Source organism: Somniosus microcephalus, chromosome 22 (assembly GCF_052327205.1).
Source record: "Somniosus microcephalus isolate GS21.2 chromosome 22, FLI_Smic_1.0, whole genome shotgun sequence".
Taxonomy (NCBI): domain Eukaryota; kingdom Metazoa; phylum Chordata; class Chondrichthyes; order Squaliformes; family Somniosidae; genus Somniosus; species Somniosus microcephalus.
The window spans coordinates 65,892,492-65,916,450 of record NC_141008.1 but is presented as its reverse complement, the minus strand read 5'-3'; the positions used below and the strand labels follow the sequence as shown (position 1 = coordinate 65,916,450).

Below are 23,959 nucleotides of genomic sequence, written 5' to 3'. Positions count from 1 at the left end.
TCCTGTCCTAGTTTTCAAAAAATCTTAACTTTTAAAATCTTATGTGCCTTGCTTTTTCCCCTCCCCAGCATCCACTGTGACCACCAACAAGTTGTGTTACTTGGTACCTTTAATGTGGAATATGCCCCAGGATGCTTTATAGAGGGACAGGGTGGTGGACATGAAAATGAGCAATAACTGGAGAGTTAGGAGGTAACCAAAAGCTTCTTTAAAGATGGGTTTTTAAAGATGGAGAAGGAAGTGCGGAGGTGGCAGGGCTTGGGGAGGGAGATCCAGGAGTTGGGTGGAGGCAGTTGAAGGCAAATTCATTAGTGGTAGATTAATGGAGAGAGCATTGCACAAAGGACCAGAGTCAGAAGACCAGACATGGCATAAGGTTGGAGACATAGGGTGTAGTTAGGCCTTGGAGAGATTTGAAGATGAAAATGAGAATTTAATTGTAATGTGTATGGGGGAAGAAAGAGATAGTGAGGGTGGTAGTAATGCATAAGTGGGACTTAGTGCTGGACAGGACACTGACACTTGAGTTTTGGACAAGTTGGAGTTTATGGAGGGTGAAGAATGGAATGTTGGAAAAGAGGGTGTTAGAGTAATTGGAGATGAGAAAAGTATGGATAAGGATTTTTGTTGGAGATGGTAAGTTACGGAGGTGGAAGTAAGTTGTCTTAGTGATCAACGGAATGTGGGGTCTGACCCTCGGCTTTGGATTGAACAGAATACCAAGGTTTCATGTAACTTGAGTCAGCCTGAACGCAAGAAAGATGATTTTCACTTACTGGAAACTGGCTTTAAAGGCTGTTGTTTTCAGCCAATTAAAGGCCCAAACATTAAAACAGAGTTAATTCTTGCAATTTTATGCATAAGAAAACTGGAGTGAACTTAACAAATGAACAACATAGCAAGCTTATCCAGTGTGCAGCACGGACAGTTAAACCAGGAAACTCCCAGGTTTGATTCTTGGTCTGTTGGAAGTTAGCTAATCTCAGCTTAGCAGTGATGTGGATGCTACCGTCAGCAGCCCTCGGATAGACCTCATATTATGACATATATGAGCTCATGAATTCATCAGCAATCAAACTTTTCTAATCCCAGCTGTACACATTGAACAATATAATCGGAGGAGTTCATTTTAAATTTTCCTATATGCGTTTTGCAAGAGTACAGAGACTTCTTGACCCTATCGTGCCTTTTGTTACAAGCGTGTTGATGGTAAGCTTTACTTTTTTTCCTGTCAGGAAATGACATCATCAAGCCTACATAAGATCCTCTTATACTGTACTTTATGTACAAATGTTACATTGCATGACCCTATTGCTCAATGAACACACTATTGGTATTGTGCTGTGTGGTTGAAAATTGATATCGTGCAGATTTCAACATACCAAATTTCAACATATCAAAAACAATGAGTGGAAAGTCATCCCATTTCATCATCAGCTAAACACTGATTCAAGAGAGAGATTTCTATGAATCACATTTTTCTAGTACTGCCTTTATCATGAAAACTTCAATGTTCGTTTAATAAGAACATAAGAAATAGGATCAGGAGTCGGCCATTCAGCCCCTCACGCCTGCTCCGCCATTCAATAAAATCGTGGCTTATCTTCTACCTCAACTCCTTTCCTGCACTATCCCCATATCCCTTGATTCTCTTAATATCCAAAGATCTATCGATCTCTGTCTTCAATATACTCAACGACTGAGCCTCTTTAGCCCTCTGGGGTAGAGAATTCCAAAGATTCACCACCCTCTGAGTGAAGAGATGTCTCCTCATCTCAGTCCTAAATGGCCGACCCCTTATTCTGAGACTGTGACCCTTGGTTCTAGACTCCCCAGCCAGGGGAAACAGCCTCCCTGCATCTACCCTGTCAAGCCCTGTAAGAATTTTGTATGTTTCAATGAGATCACCTCTCATTCTTCTAAACTCCAGAGACTATAGGCCTAGTCTACTCAATCTCTCCTCATAGGACAATCCCCCCCATCCCAGGAATTAGTCTGGTGAACCTTCGTTGCACTCCCTCTATAACAAGTATATCCTTCCTTAGGTAAGGAGACCAAAACTGTACACAATACTCCAGGTGTGGTCTCACCAGGGCCCTAAATAATTGCAGTAAGACGTCTTTACTCTTATACTCAAATCCTCTTGTAATAAAGGCCAACATACCATTTGCTTTCCTAATTGCTTGCTGTACCTGCATGTTAACTTTCAGTGATTCGTGTACAAGGGCACCCAGGTCACTCTGAACACCAACATTTCCCAATCTCTCACCATTTAAAAAATATTCTGCTTTTCTTTTTTTTCCTACCAAGGTGGATAACTTCACATTTCTCTACATTATATTCCATTTGCTATGTTCTTGCCCATTCACTTACCTTTCTATATCCCCTGGAAGCCTCTGATTCGTTCTTGCAACTTACATTCCCACCTAGCTTTGTACCATCAGCAAACCTGGATATATTACATTTAGTCCCCTCATCCAATTCATTGCTATAGATTGTGAATAGCTAAGGCCTAAGCACTGATCCTTGCGGTACCCAACTAGTTACAGCCTGCCATGAAAATGAAAATGATCCATTTATTCCTACTCTGTTTGTTTTCTGTCTGTTAACCAATCCTCCAGTAAAGTACCCTCAATCCCATGAGCTCTAATTTTGTTCACTAACCTCTTTTGTGTGACACCTTATCGAATGCCTTTTGAAAATCCAAATTCAGCACATCCACTGGTTCCCCTCATCTATTCTGCTAGTTACAACCTCAAAACAGATTCGTCAAACATGACTTCCCTTTCATAAATCCGTGTTGACTCTGCCCAATCCCATTATTATTTTCTAAGTGTCCTGTTACCACGTCCTTAATGATCGATTCTAGCATTTTTCCTACTACTGATGTCAGGCTAACTGGTCTGTAGTTCCCCGTTTTCTCTCTTCCCTCCTTTCTTAAATAGTGGGGTTACATTTGCTACCTTCCAATCTGCAGGAACCGTTCTAGAATCTATGGAATTTTGGAAAATGACAACCAATGATCCACTATCTCTATAGCCACCTCTTCAAAACCCTAGGATGTAGGCCATCCGGTCCAGGGGATTTATCAGCTTTCAGTCCCATTTAATTTCTCCAGTATTTTTCTACTAATACTAATTTCTTTCAGTTCCTCATTCTCGCTAGACCCTTGGTTCTCCACTATTTCCGGGAAGTTTTTTGCATCTTCTTCCGTGAAGACAGACACAAAGTATTTGTTTAATTTCTCTGCCATTTCCTTATTCCCCATTATAATTTCTCCTGTCTCAGCCTGTAAGGGACCCACGTTTTACTTTTGCTAATCTTTTCCTTTTTACATACCTATAGAAGCTTTTACAGTCTTTTTATGTGTCTCGCGAAATATTTACTCATTCTATTTTCCCTTTCTTTATTAATTTCTTGGTCCTTTGCTGAATTCTAAAATCCTCCCAATCCTTTGGCTTACTACTCTTTTTGGCAAAATTATAAGCCTCTTCCTTTGATCTAATACTATCTTTAACTTCTCTTGTTAGCCACGGTTGGACCCCTTTTCCTGTGGGGTTTTTGTGCTTTAAAGGAATGTATATTTGTTGTAAATTATGTATTAATTCTTTAAATGCTAGCCATTGCTTGTCTACCATCATACCCTTTTAATGTCGTTTCCCAATTTACCTTGGCTAACTCGCCCCTCATACCTATGCAGTTTGCTTTGTTTAGATTTAAGACCCTAGTTTTGGATTTAACTAAATCACTTTCAAACTTATTATAAAATGCTATCATATTATGGTCACTCTTCCTTAAAGGCCCCTTTACTACAAGGTTATTAATTAACCCTTTCTTGTTGCACAATACTAGATCTAAAATAGCCTGTTCTCTAGTTGGTTCCTCAACATACTGATCTAGAAACCTATCTTGTATACATTCCATGACTTCGTCCTCCACACTATTACTGCAAATTTGGTTTGCTCAGTCTATATGTAGATTAAAGTCCCCCATGATTACTGTATTACCCATGTGTCTCTAATTTCCTGATTTATACTCTGCCCTACTTTACATCTACTGTTTGGGGGCCTATAAACAACTCCCACCAATGTTTTCTGCCCCTTGCTGTTTCTTAGCTCCACCCAAACTGATTCTACTCCTTGATTTTCAGAGCTAAGATCCTTTCTCTCTACAGTCTTTATCCCACCCTTTATTATCAGGGCTACCCCTCCTCCTTTTCCATTTTGCCTATCTCTTCTAAAAGTTAAGTATCCTGGAATATTTAGTTCCCAACCTTGGCCACTTTGCAACCATGTCTCCGTAATGGCTATTCGATCAAACCTGTTAATTTCTATCTGTGCTGTTAATTCATGTATTTTGTTGCGAATGCTTCGCGCATTTAGATATAGTGCCTTTAGCTTGACTTATTTCTATATTTCCCTGATGTCACCTTAGTCACTGATGCCCTATTACCTTTGTTACTCTCTCTCTCTCCCTTCCTGACCCACTCTGCTTATTTTTACCCAAAACTCTACTCTGCTCTAGAGCCTTGACATTTCTCTCACTGCTTTTAAATTGACTCTTTCCTGAATCCTCCCACCTCCCCCTTCATTCATTTAAAGCCCTCTCTACTGCTCTAGTTAATAGATTCGCCAGGACACTGGTCCCAGCGGTTTAAGTGGAGCCCGTCCCATCGGAACAGCTCCCTCTTTCCCCAGTACTGGTGCCAGTGCCCCATGAACTGAAACCCCTTCTTCCCACACAATTCTTTAAGCCATGCATTTAAACCTCTAATCTGTTTGTCCCTATGCCAATTTTCACATGGCTCAGGTAACAATCCAGAGATTATTACCATTTGAGATTCTGCTTTTTAATTTGGATCCTAGCTCCTCAAACTTCCTCAGCAGAACCTCATTCTTAGTTCTCCCTGTGTCGTTGGTTCTTACGTGGACCACTCCAAGTTCTCCTCCAGCCGCAAGGCGATATCCTTAACCCTGACAGGCAACACAACCTTCGGTACTCCTTGTTGCGGCTGCAGAGAACAGTATCTATCCCCCTGACTCTACTGTTGCTTACCACTACCACATTCCTTTTTAATCCCACCCCCTGCCCCCCCCTTGAATGGTCTCCTGTACCATGGTGCCGTGGTCAGTTTGCCCATCCTCCCTGCAGTCCTTGTTCTCATCCATACAGGCAGCAAGTACCTCGTACCTGTTGGACAAGGTCAAGGGCTGAGACTCCTCCATCACTTCATCCTGGGTCCCCATACCCTCCTGATCATTGACTAACTCTAAAGTACTGCTTAACCTAAGGGGTGTGACTGCCTCCTGGAACAAAGTGTCCAGGTAACTCTCCCCTTCCCTGATGCATCACAATGTCTGCAGCTCGGACTCCAGCTCAACAACTCTGAGCCAAGGTTCCTCGAGCTGCAGGCACTTACCGCAGATGTGGTTGCTCGGGATCTCACTGGTCTCCACCAACTCCCACACGCTGCAGTTACAACACCACCTGCACTGCCATCTCTGTCTAACCTTACTAATTATATAATTAGTTACAGTATTTATTCAAACGACTTTTTACTTTTAATTTTAATTAGTAATTTAGTTTGTTATTAATTCAATAAAGTTATAGTAGTTAATACTCTCCCAGTTCTGAATTTAATCCACTTAACCTAGAGGGCAAAAGAGCTGTAATACTCACCAACCAATCACCTACCTGCTGTCCTGTAACATCATTCCTTGTTTTTTTAAGTTGCTACTCGGCTCCCTTTCTGCCGCTGCTCCCACTGAGATCCGCGCTATGTTCTGGGCCTTCTCTGGTGCTCCTTTCAGGCCGCTGCCTCTGCTCCCACTGCGATCTGGGCTATGTTCTGGGCCTTTTCCGGTGCTCCCTTTAAGCCGCTGCCGCTGCTCCTACTGAGATCCGCGCTATGTTCTGGGACTTCTCTGGTGCTCCTTCCAGGCCGCCGCCGCCGCTCCTGCTCACATCTGTGTGAATTAATGAAGTAGCTCTGAAAATTGGTGTTTGTTGGAAATGAAGAAATTAAACAGTTTTCTTTTCCATTAAAATGTGAGGATAAATTCACTGATTCCACTCTCCTAGTAAGGAGCCAAGTTTGAAGGAAGCACAAGTCAAAGATAAGGCTACAACATTATAGTTCTGATGACTGTTCCATGCTTGATGGGAGTGTAGGATTGGTGAACTTACTTTATAATTTGTTTAATTCAGGTGAAAAGATCACTGTTTTTGATTCTTCTTGCCCTTTTCTCCCCTTCTTTATTGAAGGTGTTGATTTATGCTGTGGTCCAGGTCTGTGGGCACCAGCATTTCCCTGGTACTTAACCCAATTGGCCAGTCTTCATATGAGCCCAGACAGGAAGTACTGGAAGATAATTTGCCATGGGTAGGGGAGCATCATCACCAAGATTCATCTTGTTCTCCTCTAACATCTACATACATGCACTTTCCAGTAGGAATGGGAACCCTGGCTCATGCTTTGCTTTCCCTCCCCCCCCCCCCCCCCCCCCCCACTCCCCCCTCCTCCCCCCCCACTCCCCCCTCCTCCCTCCCCTCCCCGCCCCTTCTCTCTGCCCAAAGGCGATTAAAACCAATCCCATCACCTTGCTGTTGCTTGGCTGAGATGAGCTAATTCCGCTGAGATCAGGGATTTAACAAAAAGAAAAATACTACAGACCCTGGAAATCTGAAATCGAAAACAAAAAAGGCTAGAAATACTCAAGTCCTAAGAATCATACAGCAAAGGAGGAGGTCATTTGGCCAATCTTGTCTGTGCTGACTCTGAAAGAACAATCCAATTAATCCTAATCCTACTCCTCTGCTCTTTCCCCATAGCCCTGAAAATTGTGTATATATCCAATTTCCTTTTGAAAGTTACTACTGAATCTGCTTCCACCACCTTTTTCGGATCATAATGACTCGCTGCATTTATTTTAAAAGAATCTTGCCTCATTTTCTCTCTCTTCTCTCCCCTTCCCCCCCCCCCCCCCAGATTTTTTGCCCAGCCTGTGTCCAGTGGTGTACCGCAGAGATCAGTGCTGGGTCCTTTGCTGTTTGTAGTGTTCATTAATGATTTTAGATATGAATGTAGGAGGTATGATCAGTAAGTTCGCAGATGACACAAAAATTGGTGGAGTGGTAAATAGCGAGGAGGGAAGCCTCAGGCTACAGGATGATATAGACGGGTTGGTTAAATGGGCAGAACAGTGGCAAATGGAATTTAACCCTGAAAAGTGTGAGGTGATGCATTTTGGGAGGACTAACAAGGCAAGGGAGTACACAATGAATGGTAGGACCCTAGGAAGGACAGAGGATCAGAGGGACCTTGGTGTGCATGTACTGTACATAGATCCCTGAAGGCAACAGGACAGGTAGATGAGGTGGTTAAAAAGGCATATGGGATACTTGCTTTCATTAGCCGAGGCATAGAATATAAGAGCAGGGAGGTTATGATGGAGCTGTACAAAACGCTGGTTAGGCTACAGCTGGAATACTGTGTGCAGTTCTGGTCGCCACACTATAGGAAGGATGTGATTACATTGGAGAGGGTGCAGAGGAGATTTACCAGGATGTTACCTGGGCTGGAGCGCTTCAGCTATGAAGAGAGACTGGACAGGCTGGGGTTGTTTTCCTTAGAGCAGAGAAGGTGGAGGGGGGACCTGATGGAGGTGTACAAAATTATGAGGGGCATAGATAGGGTAGATAGAAAGGAACTTTTCCCCTTAGTAGAGGGGTCAATAACCAGGGGGCATAGTTTCAAGGTAAAGGGCAGGAGGTTTAGAGGGGATTTGAGGAAAAACTTTTTCACCCAGAGGGTGGTTGGAATCTGGAACTCACTGCCTGAAAGGGTGGTAGAGGCAGAAACCCTCACAGCATTCAAGAAGCATTTAGATTAGCACTTGAAACGCCATAGCATACAAGGCTATGGACCAAGTGCTGGAAAATGGGATTAGAATAGATAGGGCTTGATGGCCGGTGCGGACACGATGGGCAGAAGGGCCTCTTTCTGTGCTGTATAACTCTATGACCTTAAATCTGTGTCCTCTGGTTACTGACTGTTCTGCCACTGGAAACAGTTTCTCTTTTATTTACTCTTATCAAAATCACTCATAATTTTGAACACCTCTATTAAATTTTCCCTTAATCTTCTGTGCTCTAAGGAGAACAATCCCAGCATCTCTAGTCTCTCCACATAACTTAAGTCCCTCATCCTTGGTACTGTTTTGGTATATACCCTCTACACTTTCCAAGGTTTCGACATTGTTCCTAAAGTATGGTGCCCAGAATGAGAGACAATATTCTAGCAGAGGCCTAACCAGTGATTTGTAAAGGTTTACCATGCCTTTTTTACTTTTTGTGCTCTATGCCTCTCTTTATAAAGCCCAAGATCATGTATGCTTTAACAGCCTTATCGAATTGTCCTGCCACCTTCAAAGATTTGTGTATGTGAACCCCCAGATCTCTCTGTTCCTGCACCCCCTTAAAAAAAAAAGTACCATTTAATTTATATTGCTGTATCACTTCACACTGCTCTGCATTAAAATGAATCTGCCTGCCCATTTCACCAGTCTATGTTGTCCTGAAGTCTGCTACTATCTTCCTCATGCTTTACTACATTTTCGAGCTATGTGTCATTTGCAAACTTTGAAATTAGGCCCCCTATACCCAGGTCATTAATATATATCAAAAAGAGCAGTGGACCTAATACTGACCCCTGGGGAACACCACTGTATACTTTCCTGCAGTCTGGAAACACAACCACTCACTACTGCTCTCGGCTTTCTGCCTCTTAGTCAATTTCATATCCACGCTGCAACTGCCCCTTTAATCCCATGAGCTTAAATTTTGTTAACCAGTCTATTATGTGGCGCTCTGTCAGACGCCTTCTAAAAGTCTATGTACACATCAACTGCACTACCATCAACCCCCTCTTAAAGAAGGGTCTCAAGACCTGAAATGTCGACTGACCGATATCTGTTTCTCCACAAGTGCTGCCGGAGCTGCTGTGTATTTCCATCAGGATTGAACCGTGGACATTCCTGGTCTGTTATTCTGTACCACACCAGGCCATTTATACACTTTTTACCAATTGTGCCATTAGAGCAGCTGCAAGATGCAGCAACTCACCAAGGCTTCTTCAACAGCACCTCCCAAACCCATGACCTCTACAACCTAGAAGAACAAGGGCAGCAGGCGCATGGGAACACCATCACCTCAAAGTCACACACCATCCTGACTTGGAAATATAAGACCATAAGAAAGAAATAATTTAATTAGCACTTTTCATAAGCTCAGGATGTCCCAAAATGCTTTACAATGAATAGGTGATTCGCAGTTAGAATATTATGTGCAGTTTTGGGTGCCCCATTACAGAACAGATATTAAAGTCATAATGTACAGCATAGATTCATCAGGATGATGCAAGGGATGAGGAACTGTAGTTGTGTGGCGAGACTGGAAATGCTGGGTCTATTTCCACTGGATCAGAAGACCAAGAGCAGGTATTGTAGAGGTTTTTAAAATTAAAAGTTTTAATAGGGCGGATAGGAAGAGATTATTTCCTTTGGTTGTAAAATCAGTGTTGAAGAGTTAATGTAAAATCCTCATTTAGAGTGAGAAGTTAGTAGAAATTAGAGAGAGAGAGCATGAAATCCTTTGCCACAGGGATTAGTTGAGGTATAGACCATTGTATATTTGAAGAGTAGATATACATAGAGATGCAGCGTTATGGGAAGAGATCAAGGTAGTGGGGATAGTTTTGAATTTTTCTAGCAGAGCCAGCATAGATATGATTCACTAAATGGGCTCTTTGTGGTTCTATAACATGTACTATTTCCCTTCAGAAAGTAATTCTGTGGGGAGGAGGAACTTCTGACATGGTTGTGTGGTAACAGCCTCCTTTGAATAAATTAGCAAACCTTAGTTGAGGGACTCCAATGTAGACCCCAAGAGATTTCATTCAAGGTGAAGAAAAGCAGACAAGTGGATCTGTGCAGAACATGTAATCCAGTTGGGTTTCAGTGTGAATAGTATTGTAAAAGATATACAGCTCCCCCATAATCTGTAAAATAACAATGTCTCAAATCTATGCTGGCTGGTGAATGCACTCCATGATGTTTTCCCATCTGTGATTAACAGAGGGTGTCCATGTTCATATATGTCAAAGAAATAATATCTTAAAAACTAATACACAAGTGATTAATTTCCTTTAAAATTACTTCTGCCAACTTTTTTTTTCTAAGAAATTTTTTTTGTAGTTAAAAATATTCCAGGAAGGACTGCCACTGGATAAATACATCACACAATATGCTGAGCTAGCAGATTCCTGCCAAGGCAATCCGGAGATGAATACATTTGGCTTCAGTGTTCCTGGACTAGGTGGCGGAAAACATTTCCAGCTATCCCTCTCCTGATTATGATCAAGTGATCCCTGCTGGAAAGAGTGAGTGTGTTTCATATGTAGTCAGTTGGGGACAGCATCAAATTCAGCTGTGATGACCTGCCTTCTTCAATCACTTGCTGGCATTCACTGGCTTTCTGATCACAACCCTGTTGACTCCACCTGGAGACTACAAATTGGGGTCACAGAGAGAAAGTGAAGTATTATTTCACGCCTCTCCTGGATTTTAAATATATATATTTTTTTAAATTCCCCCTCCCCTTCAATCTGTTGATCTGTGGTGGGGTTAGGTTCCACAGGTGCTGGCAGTCTCTGATGCCCATTCTTCATGCATAAGCCAAAATGTCAGCGTGCGATCTTACTGTGCAACTTTTGCCCCACCTGAACTCCACATACATGCATTTTCGAGGAGGACTCATTGTATAGTGATTATTATAGTAGCAGCAAGCCCCTCCCTTCTTACCCCAAACCCCTCCCTTCTTACCCCAAGCCCCTCCCTTCTTACCCCAAACTCCCAGTCTAATTGCATCACCCCTACCATTGCTCTCGCTAAAAGCTTACAGACTACACACACCCACTTTAGTTCTAGTTTATCAGCCACAACCACACCAAGCAATACATTTACTCACTGCGCTTTCAGGAATGCCAGAAACTTTTAAAAAGAAATAGAAATATGCTACACTAAGATAAGTGAAATAGATTACGGGGTGAGAGCCAGTTTCAAATCCCAGTATTTTATGTTTGCATTTGCTTTCTCCCAGGAGATATGTTGCCAATCTCAGCTGGGTCATTGGGTGGGTGTCCAAGCAGAGGTGAAGCACCTTTGTGATGGGAGGGAAGAAAAGTGGATAGAAGTTCCCAGAGACATTCGTGATTGCCTTTCCTCCGAGGTGGTGTTTGGGGTATGTGGTCAGATAGGCAGTAAGTATAAAATAGAGATTTAAGAATTTTTTAAAAACTGTGTAAACTATTAAGCCTTACTCGTTTAACAAAAGCAAATGATTTAAGGAAGTAAATTACTGGTTACATTTTACACGTGAAGTAACTGCAAATTAGTTGTCCGGATAACTCGGGTACGGCGTTTGTACTGGGAAAATAAAACATTACCTAAGGTTGTAGTTTGGCGTCGAGTAAGTTTTTTTTGGGTAGAAACGATACAGGAAGAATGGGAGTTTAATCGAGCTTTTGTGATTTGTTTGGGATTGTGGCGCGACCGCCTGGCTGTCTGATAACCCCTTGACGTCCTCCTGTTCCTCCACCCCCCGGCTCTGGAGGAAGTGCGCTGCAGTTGTGAAACAGCTGACCGGGAAACCAGAGCAGATAAGTTGTCAGATCAGCGTGGGCTTTATACAGGGAGCAAAGAGAGGGGCGCACACAAACTGAGCGCGGACCGGAATAGTAGGATAGGAAATCGAGATTCTTCCAGCCCAATCTCCTCGAAGCTTCAGAATGAAACGGTGATCCCTGTGACTGTCCTGAATTCGACGCTTTTTTCTTTAATACAACTGCACCACTGCCGCAGGGCTGAGTCGGCACAGACGCAGCGAGAGCTCGGTGCTGAGTGCATGCGAAAGCCCCATCGCTGTACACTCGCATACCGTGCTCTTGAGTTCCGCTTGCACTCAGCACGACAAAGTAATCCAGTCCATGCACCGAACGCAGATAGCTTTGCCCAGTTAATCTGCAGGACACGGGTTATCTGTTAACTCCTTCAAGCGATTTGACCTCCAATCCTACAAGAAGTTAACAATCTCTGATTTGATTTTAACATTCTAAATGTGTTCCTTTTTTGAGATCGATTGCGAAAATAAGGGCCGATAGCTTTTTAAAAAAAAATATATATATATACATTTAATTAATAAGTGTCCAGATGACTCTGGACGCTATTTTGAATGAAGAAAAGCCAGATGTCGGGAGCTGGTGTTCTTGCTATGGCGTGAAGATGACGCCTTACTTTTCAGAAAATGCGGTTATTTCTCAAAATGAGATCAACCTCCTGTAAGTACGAATACCCTATGCAATTTAAATTGATATTGCTATACAATAATTCTAACAGTATATGAAGTGTGCATTGGCTGTATAAGAGTGTCTAGTAATTGTTACTATCACAGTACACCTTTTAAAATGTATTCTGTGGTGGGTTATTTACAGCATTGAGCTTGTAATTTGAGGTATTCAATAACACAAATCTGCTGACTGGGTTTTATCCCACTTGCAGTAATCGTTGCCATCATATCGATGTCTTTTCACTTAAGTAATCTATGAAATATTAATGCATTGAGCAATGTTCTGAGCAAAATGGAATCTCTTTCCCAAAATGCTACCTCCCAACCCACGTCGTCCTGTTTTAGATTTTTGATAGAAATTCCACAATTAGCATTAATGTCACTTGCTTGATCTGCCAGGAAGAGCACTTGAATGATGAAGGATTGGCCCTTCCTTTTCCTGGCTAAGTGAGGCAGACTTTCCCCCCCCCCCCCCCCCCCCCACTAATCAACTTTGTAATCAATCTTGCATGTATATACCTCCTGTTTTGAAGCTGCAGTAGAAATTAGTTATTCAGAATTCAATCAATTTTATCATCTGAAACTAACGTGACTGTTGAGTGAGAAAGAGCTGGCATTTATATAATGCCTTTCACACCCTTGGAATTTCCCAAAACCTTTCGCAGCTAGTTAATTACTTTAGAAGTATAGGCAGTGGGCTACTGTTATTTTGTAGGCAAACACACTATTCGATTTGCGCAGTGCAAGGTCTCAAATAATGAAAGGAAAAACCTCAGTGACCACTTAAGTTTTGGTGGTTGAAGAATGAATATTGATCAGGACATTGCGAGAACTCCCAGTTACTTCTTTAAAAAAAAATGTTCTAGAATTCTTCAGCATCATTGTCACTAGCAAGGCAGTTTTTTTTGTACTGATTGATCCAAACTTCAGCTGATTTTACTTGGCTCTGCAGTCTCCATGAACCCATGACCTTCTGACTCGGAGGCAATCTCCAAGTCAGAAGGTCATGAGTTCATGGAGTCTTCAGCGTGTAATCTAGGCTGACACTTCAGTGTAGTATTGAGGGGCTGCTTTACCGTTGGAGGTGCCATCTTTTGGCATGGGAGTTATCCCTGATGCCCTGGCCAATATTTATCCCTCAGTCAACATCATTAAACAAATTATCTGGTCATTATCTTATTGCTCTTACTGGGATCTTGCTGTGTGCAAATTGATAGCAGTGTTGGTTGGTTGCCTGTATGACAACAGTGACCACACTTCAAAAAGTACCTCATTGGCTATAAAGTGCTTTGAGAATGTCCTGAGGTCGTGAAAGGCGCTATATAAAGGCAAATTTTCTTTCATTCTTGTTCATTTTTCTTTCTCACTTCTGTTTCAGTACTCATTAGTAGTCTCAGTTTGCATCATTTAAGCTGCCTTTGCCGTACGCTCAGGCCTGCATTGGTGGCACCGACATCTGATGTGCAAATCTTGCACGGCCAGCTACCACCAAGATTAAACTTGCTGTGATTCATGAAGGCCTGGGTCCGGAATACTCAGTTTTTTAAAAAAAATGTTGGGAGCTAGCACCATAAGCATGAATCTTGGTACAATATAAATACGGCTTTAGCTAATGTTTTACACTGCACCGGAGGCAGTCTCTCACCTGTGGTCTTTAGTATGTTTGGTAGTCTTTACACTGCTACTCTTTTGTTGATGCATACAAGATGATTACTTTGCATTAATGCAAAAATTAATTGGTATGCCTGTAATCTCAAGTTCTTTTTGCTTTGAGTCTCATTACTTGCTCTGGTCTGTGTCAAAACCATGAAACAGTAAGCTCTATCTACAGTAACTACTTTTTTGAGGTTATGAATCCATCACTTTCTTCTTTGGCAATATGTGACTGATCTGCTACTGGGCCACTGTTAAAACTAATGCAAGTCAGGAGCTAGTTGGCATACAAGAGGAAGTTGGAGTTCTGTATCTGGCAATTTGAGAAGGGCATGTACTTGGGAGAAAATTGCTGATGCAAGTTATGTGTTTAAGGATTTTAATTACATTGAAAATGGCTAAGAATCTCATTTACTTCATGCATTGAACAGACCACCTAATACTGGAAGGGAGGTGGAGGAAGAAATATACAGACAAATGCCTGACCTGCTGAGTGTTTCCAGCATTTTCTGTTGTTTTTACTTTTTCATTGTTCCTCTTTTTTTTTGTAAGGGTGCTTATAATGAAGAAGTTTGTCTGGTTTAGCAAGCGGTAGTTTTGTATTGATTTTCACTTCAACATTTTGGCATATAAACAATCCTATTAAAGTGAACTTTGGGAATTTTCACGGCACTTGAAGCTAAAACTGGTCTGTCTGCGTGACCAGCTGTTGAAGCATAACTATTGTGGTGGAATATATTGTGACAGGTCCCCCATTGTGTTACTCACACACAAGTGGGAAAATTCTGCATAGATATTACCTACTTCACGTGGATACCAGTTGCCTTTTGAGTGCGAGTGTTTCATTTCAAGCACTACCATGTGCAATAGATTAGGATTGAGAGGGGGGAAAAAACTTCATTTAAAAGCTGTAGGCATAATTAAAATAGACTGCAAGGTTATTGTAGTCTGTTCTTAACCATTAGCACTACTTTAATCAAATGGGTTTATTAACCCTATCTGATAATACAGATACAGAATATATCTGTATTTTTGCTTTTCTTTGTGGGAGTATTTTTGCTTGCACAATTCATGCTGATGACTTAATTGGGGAACTGGCTAGGAGGAAGTACTGACCCAGCCAGTGTTGATGCACTGAATTTACATAAAGTTACCAGTTGAAGCTTCCTTGGAACTGAATGATAAACAAAGAACCTGTTTTTATATAGAACTGATTACATCCTCATGAAGTCCCAAAGAGCTTTGTGCATTAAAGATAATCTATTGATTGTAGTCATTGTTATTTGGGGAATATGGCAGCCAATTTGCCCACAGCAAGGTCACACGAACAGCATATGAAGGAATGATCAGATAATGTTTTTGGTGATGTTGGTTGAGGGACGATGTTGGCTAGGACATCAGGAAAAACCCCTGCTCTTCTTCATAGGATATTTTATATTTACCTGAGTAGGGTACATGAGGGCTTGGTTTAATGTCTCATCCGAAAGACAACATTTCAATGTTCCCTCTGTATTGCGCTGTGGGTCTCCCTAGATTATGTTCTCATGTCCATAATGAGGATTGAATCCACAACATGTCTGACTTGGAGGCAGGAATGTTTCCAACTCGGCCAAACTAGCATTAATTGAGCCCAGCAGTGTGAAGCAGCTGAATTAACATTTTTATTAGTAACCCATAATAATTTAGCTGCCTCACACCTTAGATACTCTCTTTATATTAACTCCTCCAGCTAATTATTTTCATGCTGTCGTTATATTAAAGAACTACTTCTTAAAGTGAAGTCTCTGTGTGAAATCCATCCGGTTTATTCTGTGGGGCAGATTCCATAGCATTGGAACAATACAATAACAACCGTGCAAACGCAAGTTTCCAGGTTGCAGACTGAATTTATTTTCTGGACACCAGACCTTCCTCAATGGCCGATGAAGGTCCATACATGTCAGCAAGTGAAAAACTTTGTTGCCAGCTTGTAGGTATAGTTTGAGCTACTCCGATGGCCAGAAAAGATCGTGTGTTTTTTTTCTTTTTCTCTCTTGCCCGCCCGCCTGCTCTCGCGCCCACTTTTTCTCGCACCCACTAACTTGTGCTGCCTTTGGTAGTCGCAGCATACCCTTTTTAGTGCTGCTTTCTTATTTCAGTGGGTTGCTAGTGGCATCAGTTCTCCAACTGTGGGTCTCAATCTCTTAAGTAAACTTGGATTTGCTACAGTTGGAAGATAAGTTTTTTTTAAAGTCACATTCTTCCAGCTGCCAGCCTTAGTGAATCCAACATGTTTACTTGAGTTTACTGCTGACTGTGCAAGACCCAGGGAAAGAGTGGTGCTAGCAACACCGCTAAATCTAATCTAAAAGCAGGTTTGGTGGATATTGGAACCTCCAGAGGTAGCACTGCGGTCTCATTTACCTTAGTGGGGATGTCACAGTGCCAGGGGTGCAGAAGAAATGAGCAGCTTTCACTGCCGAAGAAAAAAACCTTAATTAGTTTCATGGAGTTCCATGTTTGATACAAGCTTCTGCAGTGGTAAAATAATTAAGGTGGCAGAACTATTTCTGGGGGCTGGTTTTATCTGGTTTCTCTGCAAGTGGCAGTGAACAGCAATGCAGCAGTGCCTATAATGGTACAGTCACCATTTTGTTTTCCAGTCGTAGGCAGCCTGTTCAAACAGGCCAGTGAGGTGGTTTTCCAGTTGCCAGCCAGTCATCAGAAAAGATAAGATAGCCAGAAATGAAATCCCAAATAAATGACTCATGTATGCACAGCTTTTTGATCTTTATGGAATTTGTCCCACAGTATAAATGAGGCAGGTGCCATGGAAGATTGCACAGCGGAAGCAATTCAGACAATTACAGAACTGCTTTTACTTGTATACAGTCCCAAAATAAGTTACTTAATTTCCTCCTTGGCCATAATAATACTTTGCTGTGGTAGTGCATGTTTAGTATTTTGTATATGTGATTGAAAATTAATTAAGTTTCATTACAGAACTCTGTTTGCTGATCCTGGTTCTAAATTAGCTTTAATGTGGAGAGCATTAGCTGTTAATTGACGAGTAGATTCTTGAGCCATCCATGACCCATTGTACATTTAATTTTAATGCCACCAAAATATTGTATAAATTGTTCCTGAACAGCATGTTCTCGGGATCTGAGCTGCAACAGGTTTCCACTCTTAGGAGAGCATAATAAAACTGGCATCACCCCATGACTTTCACCTCTTTCCCCAACCTAAATTTTTTTCTGCCTATTTTTGATAATAGCCATAATGTATGCATTACAGTGCTTTGCCTACTGCTGCTGTGGAGCCTGCTCCATTTATACTATGTGATGTTTTCATTTCTACTCAAGATTCACCACAGTTCACTTGAGGCATTGTTGCTCATGAGCTGTGTGGCTGCTCCACTTGTATAAATTCAAAATCCTACCATGCATCTCTTCAGCTATGTGATAGTAAAACTGATGGTTGCTGATGGCTTAATCAGAAATATTTTTTTCCAGCTGTTTTTTTCCAATTAGAAATGGAATGCTTCACAGCATTGACATAAGACATAAGGAGCAGGACTAGGCCATATGGCCCCTCGGGCCTGCTCCGCCATTCAATAGGATCATGGCTGATCCGAACCTAGACTCACGTCCACTTCCCTGCCCTCTCCCCGTAACCCCTAATTCCCTTATCTGCTAGGAAACTGTCAATCTCCGTTTTAAATGTATTTAATGTTGCAGCTTCCGCAGCTCTCTGGGGTAGCAAATTCCATAGATTTACTACCCTCTGAGTAAAGAAGTTTCTCCTCCTCTCAGTTTTGAAAGGGCAGCCCCTTATTCTAAGATTATGCCCCCTAGTTCTAGTCTCACCCATCAGTGGAAACATCCTCCCCGCATCCACCCGATCAATCCCCTTCACAATTGCTAAATAACGTGGTTCTTTTCCTCTCCCTTTGCTCACTTGTTACATTAAACCAAATACATATTTTGTCTGAGTGGAGTCAAGTCAATGTTTTCCTTAGGCAGGACTGCGCAGCTGTTTTTAGCGCTTTCCCACAGCCTTTTGTGGAGCACCTGAATCAGATATGACTTAACTGTTTTACTTTCGATAAAACATACAAACAACAGGTGACATTGGTGAACTATATTGCGCAGTTTGTTAGTGACTCATTTGCATAAAGCATCAAGAATTACTGTAACTTAACTAGGGGCTTTGGATGTATTGGAACTAAGGTGCTTGTACTGGTAACAGTTTTTAATTTTTTTTGAAATGTGCAGTTATCACATTTTAGCAGCATGTATCTAGTTTGAACATCTATTTTAGACCACAGTCCATTTGTAGTAAGGGGTGCAGCTCTCCATGCTGGTAAGGGATGGTTATTATTTGCATCACTGCAGTTTGCTATATAAACATATACTTCCTATGGCAGAAATGTGGACATCTCGAGTTATAGGGGCATACCCTTTTACATTGATGGGTCGCTTTCATTTTAAGCGCTGTTGTAAAGCATAAATGTACACCGGGAACAAAAAAAACAGGAAATTATTTTATGCAAGGAGGGAATGGAAGTTATTACACAAATGATATATAAATAACAATTCTTTTTACAGGTATTAGTGTTTTTAGAGAGTGTGTGTTCATAAAATTGTAACAACCTAGCCTTTTTAAAAAAAACGATAGCCGTGTTCTGTAATCAAATTATTGGGTCATTCAAATGAGTGGGAAAAAATCAAGTTTTTTGAACTCTGGCACCAAAATAATCAAAACTGGTCTCTGCACTTTGTTTTGCAGGACCTAGTTTTCAACTCTCCACATAAACTTGCATTCAGGTACTTCCCTTTTCAATTTGTTTTTATGATCATTAATGCTTTCCCCTCTCCTATCCAGTTCCAGGTTAGGGGTTGTCTGGGTTAGATGAATGGTAAAGGCAGGAAACCTAGTCATATACCCCCACCCGCCTCCCTCTCCAGCCCAGTCCAAGGTGTTCATTCTACTGCCTTCCCTGGTGCTTTTGTCACAGATCACCAAACTTTGCACTAGGAACTGCCATGTCAGTCCAGCATCATGCCACACCAGTTAGTCATTAGCCAAGTCATGGTGAGGGAGTGGACCTTGTTATTTAGCTTTATAAAATTATTTTCTTGATAACCTCCACTGTAAAATATTTAATTTTTGTTCTGAAAATGGAAAATATGACTCTTTTTGGTAAATACTGTGCTATAGCTATGTCAATAAATGTTAGGAATGAGAGAAATGCTCCCACTTGCAGTAAATCCACTGCTTTGGATAACTTTGTTCATTTCACCAGTGCAGATAGGAACAGTGTATACTGTATTAGGAGATCTAATTAAGGATTTTAATAAAACAGAAGTGAGTGTTATGCTTCAGAAAATGTTAGTAAAGTCTTGACTGCACTTTATAACCTTAGATTTGCTTAATTAAATGTTTAAAAATCAGTTAAAGTACTGTACTTCAGTGAGATTGAAGGCTTTGTTCAATATTCAGCGATTTTTGCCTGTCGAGTGTTGCCACAACTTCTCAGTTATCAGAGTATTTCAGTATATTTTGGGGATTTTAAATGAAATTCCTTATGAAGATTCAATTAATTGCTGAAAATAGTTTAAGATTGTTTATGATAAACCCAGGTAGTGCACATGATGTACCTGTTATGTATCCCATTAGTATTCTTTTACTGAGAGTGGGGTAGCATAAGTGAAACAGAAAACAAGTTTACCAACACCTCATTCAAATCCCGTTTCTATTTGGTTTATTTTGGCGAGAAATCTGCAATTTAACAGTCCTAAGTTGGGGGTGCCGAGGTGTGGAGTCTGAGCAGAGCTTCTGTGCAGCGTGACTGAAGCTTTCTCCATTACAGAAACGTCCACTAGGCTCAAGTACCACTAGGTCTGGAAAAGTAATCCAGACGGCAAGTATTTAGTCAATAAATGAACTTTGATCCTATTGTACTGAGAAAGTTGACTGCATTCGGTGCTGTATTTTCTGGCATGTTTTTGATAAATATTTCATGTCCTGATTTTGTTCAAGTTGCAAATAATTAATGGCAATGATTTTACTGTGTGCATTTTAAAGTTATTTCAGTAGGCATGCCTGTGAGATTTAAAAGTTTAAGCTACTTTGATAATGGGAAAATTTTAATTTTTTTTAAAAAGTCACAAGTTAATTGATGGGTTGGCTGTGAATGTTGCTGGAAGGTCGAACAATCGCCCATTGGAAATATTATGTTGCCATGTATAACATAAAGCATCTTCAAAATGACCTTTTTTCACCAGTTGTGTGTTTACCAGCCTTCCCAAATCTGGCACAAAGTTGGAAGCCATTACTCAGTACTGACCTCCAAATAAAAGGGCCAGATTTGATCGAGTAATGCCGCAAGCAAAAGCAATTGCAGCACGTCTTTCGGGTAAAACGCAAGGACACGGCAAAGTACTCTGACTCCGACTCTCTTTTTCTACCCGTGAGCAATGCCCTGCGAGATATATGGATAATCTCTCTGCACAGCTTTCAGCTGTGTGACTTTAAATTCTGTGCTGTCTTTATGCCTGTGATGACTGACCTGTACATGCACTGACTCTGCATTATGTCTGCTAATTATAGGCACTTTGCTTCCACTATAATATGAGGAGGGGAATTTTTAAAATGACATTCCACTCATTTTGTATTTTATTACCCAAGAAAATCCCTGGACTCGAGGCAGGGGGTGGGGTGGCTGTAAATCAGCCATGTGTTTTGCTCCTGATCATGATCGAGTGACCCCTGTTGGTAGGTGTGCATTTTAGAGGACGATATCTGGCTTGACCGTGTGGCACCACCTACCCCCAAAGAAACCAGTGGAACAGCCTGCCAGCGCTCAAGTCCGGACCCACACGTGAATAGTCACTAGTGCTTCTGCAGGGCTGGTTGCCCCCATACCCCAGTATAAATGAGAGTTCAGGAAAGCAGACGGGATTTGGGATGGGCAAACTGTATATCTAGAATTTTCTGATAAATAATTCTTTTGTAGAGTGGAATTATAGGGGACATGCCTATAAATATTCTAAAGTGTAGATCATGCACTCCTGTTTTTAGGGCAAAAACAGGACTGCAGGAAAAACCTTATTTCAGTCAGTGCTTTGAAGGTTTGCCAGTTTCTGAACTGGGAGTGGCATATCCAGTAAAACTGCCATATCGGATTCCTGGAAAATGGTAGAAAGCGATTGATGATTTAACAAACTGGAGAGAACTTTGATTGTATCAGAAAAATGTCAGAGTCTCATTTCATTATTATTGTTCCTGGTACAAGCTGCCCTGCCTGCTTGAGGCTGTTTCTATCACGGTGACCAGTTGAGGAAAGTGGAGAGCACAGCTCTATAAAATGCTGGGCATAGCTTAACTATATATAGTCAGTCTGGCCTTGGCGGACATGGTAGCTGCTAGCAGGCTGACCTGAATCCCCTTCTGTGCTGAATGGTGTGAGGTTTGAAATTCTGTCATCCTGCTTGCATGTAAATGGCCTATACAGTTGGCACTAATTAAATAGGACATGTTAAATAGGGACATTGCTTTTTATAGAATGTGTTCCCATGTGCAAGTTACTAAAATAACCAGTTTTTAAGGAGTGATGCAGTTTGCTTCTGATCATCTGGTGTGGAGCTTTTGTGCCCACAGGCTTCAGCTATATTAGCTTAGGATGTATACTGGGCATAGAATTTCTTGTAGTGAAGGATACATTATTTCTCTCAACCTGTAATAGCAATGTTGTAGTTCTTTAATACATAATGACAGTTAGGGAAGAAGGTTAAGTACCTGGCGGTGTACCAATAGACACTGTAAGCACCAAATCTGACGCGCACAAATTTAACCGCCCCTTTCCCCCCCCCCCCCCCCCCCTTGGCTGCAGGGCTCCTCAGCCGGGATGATGTGCTGCAGACTGACTGAGCCTTTGGCTCTCCATTTGACAATGGTGTTGCAGCGGACGTTGAGTGAGCTGTTGATGTGACCAGCACTGTCGGGCACGATCTACAATCCAAGATCAGGCATTTGTGCCCATTCTGCCTGAGACTGATGAGTATTCAAGTAAATGTGAATGGTATCGCTGCACAGCGTTCAGCCTGTTTAGCTCTTTTACTGTGTGACTTTAAATTCTGTGCTGTCTTTATGCCTGTGATGACTGATCTGTACATGTACTGACTCTGCATTATGCCTGCTAATTATAGGCACTTTCTTTCCACTATATAATATGAGGAGGAGTGTGGGGACTAAAACTGAGACCTTTCTGGTCTGTGTGACACCAGACCACACCTCGGAGTTCATTGGATAAATTTGGTGTGCCCTTCTTTCTGTTCTTTCTATCCACTTTGCAGTTTGTATTTTCCATGCCTTGCCTCAGTTACTGTTCTTGTATTTTTGTCTCTCGTTTCCGTATTGCTTTTTAGTAGTACAGTCTCCATTAGAGGTACCAAGGATAGAGTTGGGGGAGACCCAGAAATCAGAAGAAAGGCTCGGGTTTAATTCTGAACCTACTGGCAACTTTTATTCTGCTGCAGAAAAATATCCAAATGGCACTATTGTGTTCTATTGTGAATGAATTGAACTAAATGTCTTTTCTTCTGGAAATGCTTTTCTAGTTGTGTGGCCATTTGGCCAAATAAACTCAAAATAATGAAAGAAAAGTCAAGGAAGGAAAAAGGCCATTTGAACATCGAAGCCCATGCCTCCTAACAATCGTACTGTATAAGATCTGATTTATATTTTGCATAACTCCAAATGTTTTCTCTTTATTCCAATAGATTTTTGAAACAATCTATTAACGGAGATAAAGAAGCTTTTCTAATACCTGTTCTAAATTTACTTTTTCCTGATTGGCATTCTTTTTCTTTATAATCTTTATAAACCTCTTTTTCATCTGTATATTGGACTTGCCTTTTCTATTTCTGTGGTCTTAATCTGGTTTCAATCCAGAAACCTTTGTTGTGAATTATTAATTCAATCTATAAAGCAGTGGATAATTTTAGTTTGTAAATTTAATAACCCTCTGAGAAAGTGTTTTTAAATTTATTTTTATTTTTTACCAGTGGTTTCCTTGATGTCAGCTCCTGAATGAGGATGTGTTTCAATAAGATTAAAGAGGCTGCTCTCATTTACTGTTGGAGTGGTATTGTTGCCTGAAAGCCTGATTGTGAAACTGTTAATAATGGTCGCCTTTAGAGCCGAATTGACTTTGACGAGCTGCTGTACAATGGCCTTTTCTTTACATTTTTAAAATGAAAGCGAGTGATTGAATAGGTGCACTTAACAGAGCAGTAAATTAATTACAATTAAAACCAGCGATTTTCATTAGTGCTGTGAGACAGAACCAAAGCAATTTGCTTTCACATTGAGCAGGTTCATGGGCACTTTCATCACTAATAACATTCTGAGATTGCAAATTAGGGAAGGTAAACTTTTATGCACAGCAAATTGAATCCTTGTACTTGATTGCAGACAAAGAGAGAGAGTGAGAAAGGAGAGAGACTAACCAGAAACACTGAATGTGCTCTCTTTATTGGGGAGCAGTGCAGTTGTTTGCTTTGTTCACTTTAACCGCACTTTTTTTTAGCTAAACAAACCGGTCAAAGACAAAGAGTAGTAACTTTTCTTCAGTGTAAATAAAACCCCAAACCATCTGGTTAGCAACAGTTTGAAAGCTTGAAAAACCAGGCACGTGTACACAGGATAAAGAGGTTTTTGCACAATGAGAATCAGAAGCTGTGAGTGTTTTGTTTTTAAAAAGTTGAGTTTCTGAAATATGAACTTCCCTTTTTGCTTATTTTGGTTGTTTCCATACTTAGCAGGGTTTTTTAAACCTTTTGAAAACCTAAATGCTCTAAATTAAGGCTGGTATCCTGACAGACATTGCAGAATTAAACAAGTCAGTCATCAAGAATAA

The 23,959-nt window shown here is 41.2% G+C and overlaps 1 protein-coding gene across 3 annotated transcripts in view; it reads left to right on the top strand.

The window, feature by feature from the left end:
- LOC147102482 (protein phosphatase Slingshot homolog 2-like) overlaps positions 1–23,959 on the top strand; it is a 201,785-nt gene that overhangs the window by 110,019 nt on the left and 67,807 nt on the right. Inside the window, exon 1 of one of the 3 annotated variants that reach the window (XM_085964976.1) lies at positions 11,407–12,394. The exons of 1 other annotated variant lie outside the window; for it this stretch is intronic. In XM_085964976.1, coding sequence (XP_085821102.1) covers positions 12,267–12,394 — 128 coding nt within the window. In that variant the 5' untranslated portion in view covers positions 11,407–12,266. Of the gene's footprint in view, positions 1–11,406; positions 12,395–21,944; positions 22,108–23,959 lie in introns of those variants that run through there. One more of the 3 variants, XM_085964978.1, reaches the window with a different exon arrangement.